We start from the raw sequence: 8,791 nt of genomic DNA on the forward strand, positions 1-8,791 counted from the left end.
GCAGAAGGCTCAGGCACCCTGAGCTGCCTGTCTCCTAGCAACAACCAGCCTCCCCAGAGAAGGCACCTCTGGCACAGCCCTGGGTCTCTGGCAGAGCCGGTGAGGGCAGTGAGGAGGAGGGGCAGAGGGGTCACGAGGCCCCTGAAGGCGCTGCTGGGTGGTAGTCCCAGAGATGCACCGCCTTCCTCCCCCGTCCCCCGGTTCACACCTCCTCCCCGTGGGCACCGGACTGTGTCCCTGCGGGTGCACACAGGTGCCCCTGAGTCAGTCTGCATCACAGGCAGCTGTGGCTTCTGGCTTCCTTCTGCCCTTGTACCAGTTCTTGAGCCCTGGTGGAGTTGGGGGAGTGAGGGTGGGGCTGGAAAAATTATCAGACTCACCTGAGCTGAGAAGTGGAGTTTGGGGGGCACTAAGGAATGGAGCCTGGGGGGAACAGGCAGGCAGAGGGGTGACGGCTGGGCTGCAGCACCCAGGAGGAAACTGCTCCTGCACCAGTGCCCTTGAGTGGCTCCTAGCCTGCCCGCCCCATCGCCTCAATGCCAATCCAGGCCCCCATCACTAGACGGCACTGTCCTCCTCGAAGCCCCTCTCCCTGCCTTGGGGAATATGGTGGAACTGGGGCTTGGGAAGGGGCAGCGCTGATGTTCAGATAGTAACACAGGCTCGACGGTACTGGCTGTCAAAATAGCGAAAAGCAAGTGTCCAGACGGGTAAGTAGCCAGTGCCCTGAGCCTGCCTCCAGTGCCGCCAAGCAGTTCTGCACACTCCAGCAGCCATCAGCTAAACACAAAAGGGTCAAAGCCCTGCACAGCAAGGGTCCTCCAGAACTGCTCTGATTGGCTGGCATATCACCCCAGGAAGGGCAGATAGTCCCCCAGCCCCAAAACAAGCCAGGCTCCTCAGTCTCACGAGGGGTGAACTAAATTCCAAACCCAGGCGTAAAGCTTGAGCTGGGAAGATTTCGGAGGTTGGAGTCAAGCTGGCCAGGTTCAGGCTATGCCCAGGACACATCTCTTCATCTCTTCCCCCAGCAAGGTTGTGGTAAAATAGTACGGGAGTGGCTTCTAAAGATCCTCGTTGCCACTCTTACTGAGCTGTTATTCCATGATTTCTCTGTCTCACACACACACACACACACACAAACTGCCTTTTCTTTTCTTTCCCCCCAGAACTGACCCATGACCTGGAAATGAGAGAGGCCCAATCTCACCAGCAAGGTAAGAGAAGGACCACTGGTGGGGAAGTGTCGTGGGGCCCAACACTGGAGTTTTTCCCAGCTCTTAGTAGGACCCAAGCCTTCTCTGTGCCCAGCCTAGACTTGGGGACAGTCACTCCTTGGCTTGTGAGCAGAGTGCAGGATGTCAGCCACACTTGCCCAGTGGATGACACTGTGAAATGCCTTGTGCAGTGAACAACCTGCACCACCTCAGTTGGATGACCTTGTGCAGTGAACAACCTGCAACACCACACATAGTACCCTGTATCCATGTTTCTGTCCAAAGTGAGGAAAGGAAAGCAGGAAGGAGATGGTAATGTGGCTTTACTTCCCCTTAGCCTGCTTAATTCCTTGCTGTGACCCACCTCCCCAGTCCTTCCCATCCTTGCACAAGTGATCACATGGTCAGTGTCAAGATTCACTGAACTGTGGCCGGGCGCAGTGGCTCAAGCCTGTAATCCCAGCACTTTGGGAGGCCGAGACGGGCGGATCACGAGGTTAGGAGATCAAGACCATCCTGGCTAACACGGTGAAACCCTGTCTCTACCAAAAAATACAAAAAACTAGCCGGGCGAGGTGGCGGGCGCCTGTAGTCCCAGCTACTCGGGAGGCTGAGGCAGGAGAATGGCGGGAACCCGGGAGGCGGAGCTTGCAGTGAGCTGAGATCCAGCCACTGCACTCCAGCCTGGGCGACAGAGTGAGACTCCGTCTCAAAAAAAAAAAAAAAAAAAAAGATGCTAAATTTTGTCATGTTTTTGCCCCACAATCAATTTTTTTAATTGCATTGTTGAGATCTTTATCATCAGATTATAAGACCACAGAACTAGAACTGAGTGTTACCCATTGTCTCTGAAGTACAAGACGTATTACCTGACTTGGAGGGACAGAGTAACTAATTTTTTTTTTTTTTTTTTTTTTGAGACAGAGTCTCGCTCTGTCGCCCAGGCTGGAGTGCAGTGGCACGATCTTGGCTGACTGCAACCTCCACCTCCTGGGTTCAAGTGATTCTCCTGCTGCAGCCTCCCAAGTAGCTGAGACTACAGGTGCACACCACCACACACCGTCTAATTTTTTTGTATTTTTTAGTAGAGATGGGGTTTCACCATGTTGGCCAGGCTGGTCTCAAACTCCTGACCTCAGGTGATCCACCCACCTCAGCCTCGCAAAGTGCTAGAATTACAGGCGTGAGCCACTGAGCCTAGCCAGGACACAGTATTTAATTAAAAATGAATCACAAGGCCAAGTGCGGTAGCTCACGCCTGTAATCCCAAGACTTTAGGAGACCAAGGTAGGATATAATCACTTGAGCCCAGGAGTTCAAGACCAGCCTGGACAAAATAGTGAGACTCTGTCTCTACCATTTAAAAAAAAATATTTTAAGGCCGGGCGCGGTGGCTCAAGCCTGTAATCCCAGCACTTTGGGAGGCCGAGATGGGCGGATCACGAGGTCAGGAGATCAAGACCATCCTGGCTAACACAGTGAAACCCCGTCTCTACTAAAAAAATACAAAAAACTAGCCGGGCGAGGTGGCGGGTGCCTGTAGTCCCAGCTACTCAGGAGGCTGAGGCAGGAGAATGGCGTGAACCCGGGAGGCGGAGCTTGCAGTGAGCTGAGATCCAGCCACTGCACTCCAGCCTGGGCGACAGAGCGAGACTCCATCTCAACAAAAATAAAATAAAATAAAATAAATAAATTAATTAATTAATTAAATAAAATATTTTAAAAGGCCAGGTGCGATGGCTCACTCCTGTAATCCCAGCACTTTGGGAGGCCGAGGTGGGGATCACGAGGTCAGGAGATCGAGACCATCCCAGCTAACATCGTGAAATCTCGTCTCTACTAAAAAATACACAAAATTAGCCAGGCGTGGTGGCGGGCACCTATAGTCCCAGCTGCTCGGGAGGCTGAGGCAGGAGAATGGCGTGAACCTGGGAGGCGGAGCTTGCTGTGAGCCGAGATGGCGCCACTGCACTCCAGCCTGGGCGACGGAGCGAGACTCCGTCTCAAACAAAACAAAACAAAACAAAAAATTAAAAAAATGTTAAAAGGAATCATAAAAATACTCTTTCTTGGCCAGAAGAGTTCTTAAGAACAGAGTCTCTTCCATATTGATGTGTTGGTTATAGATGAAGTGCTATAGGCTGGACGTTTAAGCTATGATGTTAGGGACCCTAGAACTTGCTTTATGTATTCGTGCATGAAGATCAGCTAGGGATCATCTAGACACTTACGAACTTGGACTAATTCTGCCCACTGTAGAGGACAACGACGGGCAACCTCTTGGTGCCTAGGTGGCTGGAGGAAGGCAGCACACATCCCAGACACTAGATTAGGACAGTTCTGTAACAGCCACTTTCACCCCACTTACTGTCCTTTGTCTGAAAGGGCTTTTGAGATCACCTGGGCCCAAGCCACTGCCCCAGTGTCTTCGTTTTTATCTTTTTTTTTGTTTGTTTTTGAGACAGGGTCTCATACTCTGTCACCCAGGCTGGCGTGCCGTGGCGCCATCTCTACTCACTGCAACCTCTGCCTCCTAGGCAGGCTCAAGAGATCCTTCCACCTCAACCTCGAGATTAGCTGGTATGACAAACACGTGCCACCACACCCAGCTTTTTTGTAGAGATGGGGTTTCACCATGTCACCCAGGCTGGTCTCCTGAGCTTAAGCAATTTGCCCCCCTCAGCCTCCCAAAGTGCTAGGATTACAGGTGTGAGCCACTGTGCCTGGCCTATCTTCTCTTTCAATGGGCTTTGAGAACGCTTTCTTTTTTTAGAGACAGGGTCTTGCTCTGTTGTCCAGGCCATAGTGTGCAGTAGCACAATCATAGCTCACTGCAGCTTTGTACTCCTGGGCTCGAGAGATCCTCCTGCCTCAGCCCTCCCCTGAGTCACTGGGATGAGCGTGCTAACCTACTGGGCTTAAGAACTTTCTTTGTGCTTTTTTTTTTTTTTTTTTTTGAGAGGGAGTCTCGCTCTGTCGCCCAGGCTGGAGTGCAGTGGCCGGATCTCCGCTCACTGCAAGCTCCGCCTCCCGGGTTTACGCCATTCTCCCGCCTCAGCCTCCCGAGTAGCTGGGACTACAGGCGCCCACCACCTCGCCCGGCTAGTTTTTTTGTACTTCTCTTTAGTAGAGACGGGGTTTCACCGTGTTAGCCAAGATGGTCTCGATCTCCTGACCTCGTGATCCGCCCGTCTCGGCCTCCCAAAGTGCTAGGATTACAGGCGTGAGCCACCGCGCCCGGCCTTTTTTTTTTTTTTTTTTTTTGAGACGGAGTCTCGCTCTGTCGCCCCAGCTGGAGTGCAGTGGCACAATCTCAGCTCACTACAACCTCCACCTGCCAGGGTCAACCAATTCTCCTAGTTCAGCCTCCCAAGTAGCTGGGATTATAGGCGCACGCTACCATACCCAGCTAATTTTTGTATTTTTAGTAGAGACGGGGTTTCGCTATGCTCACCAGGCTGGTCTCGAACTCCTGACCTCGTGATCCACCCACCTTGGCCTCCCAGATGCTGGGATTACGGGCATGAGCCACTGTACCCGGCCCTCTTTGTCCTCTTATCACTTGGTGATTTTCATCTTTTCAGGGTTACTTTTTGCCACCTTCGGCTGCCTATGTCCCTACACTCACCTGGGCCAAGTCCTAGGATATGGTCCTGCTGAGATAGAGCTTCCAGGAGGCAGGGGTCCTCAACTCACACTGCACACGAGAACCACCCGGGGAAGATTTGAGCAACACCAGTTCCCAGGTCCACCTCCAGGGATGCTGGTTCAATTGGTCTTTCGTAGTGCCCAGGAAACAGCATTTTTTAAAGCTCTCTGGGTGGTTCCAATGTCTCTCCAACCTGCTGCAGTGGCAAAGGCCAACAATAAACAAGTAAACAAAAAATGACAAACATGTGGCCAGGCAGGGTGACTCAAACCCATAATCCCAACACTTTGTGAGGCTGAGGCAGGAGGACTGCCTGAACCCAGGAGTTCGAGACCAGCCCAGGCAACATGGCAAACCCTCATCTCTACAAAAAATGTGCATGCCTGTGGTCCCAGCTCCTGGGAAGGCTGAGGTGGGAGAATTACTTGAGCCCAGTGATAGAGGCTGCAGTGAGCTATGCCACTGCCCACCAGCCTGGCAACAGAGGGAGACTCTATCTCAAAAAAAAAAAAAAAGGCCGGGCATGGTGGCTCACGCCTGTAATCCCAGCACTTTGGGAGGCCGAGGCAGGCGGATCACAAGGTCAGGAGTTGGAGACCAGCCAGGCCAATATGATGAAACCCTGTCTCTAAAAATAAAAAAATAAATTAGCCGGGTGTGGTGGCAGGTGCCTGTAGTCCCAGCTACTCAGAAGGCTGAGGCAGGAGAATCACTTAAACCCAGGAGGCAGAGCTGCAGTGAGCCGAGATCACGCCACTGCACTCCAGCCCGGGCAAGAGTGACTCCGTCTCAAAAAAAAAAAAAAAAAGACATGTGAGAAATGCCCTATGGAGGAAACAAGGACACTGACTCCCTTCCTGTGCACACTCGCAGCTCTTTCCGTCTCTTGCTCTCTGGGCTTTTACACAAGCTGTTCCCTCCGTCTGCAGCATCCTTCTCTCCTGTCTTCACTACGTAACTACTGTTTATCCTTCGGATCTTAGCTCAAGTCTCTTCTGCTGGGAAGACTTCCCTGATTAGGTCACATTCTCCAGTTACAGTCACAGCATTGACTTTCCACATCACATTTGCAACCTCACACTTATTTGTGATTATTTATTATGTCTCTCCCACTATGCGGTAAGCTTCACGGAGACCGTTTTATTATGAGCCCTATCTCCAATACCTAACACAGTGCACCAAGTCAGGGCTCCACAAATTATCTGTGGAATGAATAAAGGGCCAGGGATGGGTTTGCACTTACGCTGAAACCTGAAGAATTAGAGGCGAGGCCAAACAGAGTGTAGAACAGGTAGGAGGGCGGAACAAGGCAGGCCACTGAGCTGACGCGTGGGGAAGGAGGGGCAGCGCGGTAGGATGTGTAGGTGGGGACAGGGGGAGGAGTGGGGCTTCCATTTGGTTTTTTCTTTGCTTATTGAGACGGAATCTCGCTTTGTCACCCAGGCTGGAGTGCAGTGGCGCGATCTCAGCTCACTGCAACCTCCGCCTCCCGGGTTCAAGCGAGTCTCCTGTCTCAGCCTCCCGAGTAGCTGGGATTACAGGCGCCCACCACCACCATGCCCGGCTAATTTTTGTATTTTTAGTACAGACGGGGTTTCACCATGTTGGCCAGGCTGGTCTCAAACTCCTGACCTCAAGTGATCCGCTCACCTCGAACTCCCAAAGTGCTGGCATTGCAGAAGTGAGCCCCTGCGCCCGGCCTGGGGGGTTTGTTACTCGGAGGGCTGAGCCGTGCAGGTTCTGTTCCAAGCCAGGTGGAGAACGTCACCTCTGGCCTCTGCTCCGTTCCAGAGGCGGCGTCACGGGAGCTGGAGAGCAAGTGCCGCGCGCTAGAGTCGCAGCTGGAGGCGCGGGCCGCGGCCAACGCGGAGCTGCGGCGGGAGGTGGCACAGCGCGAGGCTCTGGTGTCCGCGCTGCGCTGCAGCCTGCGCACCGAGGAGCGCCGCTTCCTGGAGGAGCTGCGCCGCCGCAGCCACCGCGCCACCGTGCTGGGCACCGAGCTGCAGAAGCACACCGAGGCGGCCGCCTACCTCTCCTGCCAGCTGCACGCGGCGCGCCAGAGACTGCAGGCCCCGCGTCCGGGCCCCGGCGCCGCAGCCGAGCCCCGGCTACGCCGCCGCGCACCGCGGGCCCGCCGCCCGCCTGCTGCCCACGAGGCCGCCGCCAAGGGCCCCGGCCGGGACTGGGCCGCCTGGGACCGCGGGGCCGGCGCCCTGGACGACACCGACCCGATGCCCGACCCCGCGCTCTTCCTCCGCAGCGCGCGGAGGCCGCTGCGGCCCAGCGTCCGCAGCCCGCGCCAGCCGCCTCCGCAGGAGCCCCCGGACCGGGCCGGCCCGCAGCCCGCGCCCAGCCCGCCCTGCCCGCCCAGCGCGCCCGGGGACCCGGAGTAGGCGCGGGGCTGGCCTGGGTGAAGCGGGGCGGACGGGGAGGGCCAGCCAGGGACGCAGCTTGGGCCCCGCAGACAGGTCCAGGGGGCGGAGGACAGCCGCCCCTCCTCCAGGAAGCGGGGCGAAGCAGCTCCGGCTTCCCCCAAACCCCCGAACCGCCAGCCTTTTGTACTTCCCGACGTTTCCAAAGCTTCGAGCCTTCTCCTCGCGCGAGAGCTCCTCCGCGGGGCCGAGCGGGGCACCTTCTCTACCGAGAGGACTCGCAGTCCCGATCCTGGCCTGGTCCCACCTGCCAGCGAGACAGGAGGGACGGCGGCCACGCCCTGCCCCGGGAAAGCCGACAATCCTTGGTGGGGTGGGGAGGGCTGGGCTGGCCTACGGAAAGGTGCGCAGAGTGGCATTGACGCCCCAGGCCCCCCAGCTCCCCCCGCCTCCCCCACCCCCAGGCCGACGCCCTTCCCACCAAGCCTTCCTCTCCAGGAGAGGCCCGGGCTAGGGGCTGGTCCTTCTACCCCCACCCCGACCCTGCCGATAGGTCCTTGCAGGTGAGCACGGAACACTTTAGAAGACATGTCCTCCCAGAGCCCCTGGTGGGAAAAGTGCGCCTGATGGAAGCGTAACTTCTGGAAGGTAGCATCCATGGGCCCTGGGAGAGGATTACAGAACCGCCTGGGTGGCCGGACTTGGTCTAGAGCCGTCTCCAGCTCAGCTCTTCCCGAGTCCGCCACCCCCCTGGGAACGCGGGGACTGGGAGCTGTGCTGGGGAAGGGAGATGACAGGCCTGCTGGCAGCCAGGCTTCCCGAAGGCAGGAGCTGTCTTCCCCCGCAGGAGGTAGCCCCAGGGGTTTTCCTAGTCCTGTTTATTGGTGCTAATTTTGCTCGGCTTCCTAATCAGCTGGCTGCATCCAGAGACAAGAAGAGGGCCTTGGCGGGGCGCGGTGGCTCACGCCTGTAATCCCGGCACTTTGGGATACCGAGGTGGGCGGATCACCTGAGGCCAGGAGTTCGAGACCAGCCTGGCCAACATGGTGAAACCCCGTCTCTACTAAAAAAATACAAAAACTAGCCGGGCGCGGTGGTGTGTGCCTGTAATCCCAGCTACTCGGGGAGGCTGAGGCAGGAGAATCGCTTGAACCTGGGAGGCGGAGGTTGCAGTGAGCCGAGATCGCAGCACTGCACTCCACCTGGGCAACAAGAGCAAAACTCCGTCTCAAAAACGAAAGAAAGAAGGAGGGCCTGGCTTCTTGGAAGCAGCAGCTACTGATGGGAGTTTGGGTTTGCTGGGGGGATGGTGGGAGCACAGGTTAGCCCCCATCCTGGCCCCCTCCACAGATGCCCCTGAGCCTGTCAGAATCTGGCAGTGGTGGGCTGCTCAGTTCCCTGCTGTCTAGCCTGGGGAATGGCGACGTGGAAAGGGGAAAGCCCCACCTCCTAACACCCCGTCTCCTAAGCTCCCCTGACACCACCAAAGGCAGGAAGGACAGTTTCAGTGCAGCTTCTTGCCCCTATCCCCAGCCCAGCCTAGAAGGAAACAC

At 56.3% G+C, this 8,791-nt stretch overlaps 1 protein-coding gene across 1 annotated transcript in view; it reads left to right on the top strand.

Moving 5' to 3' along the window:
- LOC126939968 (coiled-coil domain-containing protein 92-like) overlaps positions 1-7,308 on the top strand; it is a 28,028-nt gene extending 20,720 nt beyond the window's left edge. Inside the window, exons 3-4 of the mRNA XM_050765879.1 lie at positions 1,170-1,217; positions 6,658-7,308. Coding sequence (XP_050621836.1) covers positions 1,170-1,217; positions 6,658-7,259 — 650 coding nt within the window. The 3' untranslated portion in view covers positions 7,260-7,308. The remainder of the gene's footprint in view (positions 1-1,169; positions 1,218-6,657) is intronic.
- Positions 7,309-8,791: the final 1,483 nt, after the last annotated feature.

The sequence above is a fragment of the Macaca thibetana genome, chromosome 16 (genome assembly GCF_024542745.1).
Source record: "Macaca thibetana thibetana isolate TM-01 chromosome 16, ASM2454274v1, whole genome shotgun sequence".
NCBI lineage: Eukaryota > Metazoa > Chordata > Mammalia > Primates > Cercopithecidae > Macaca > Macaca thibetana.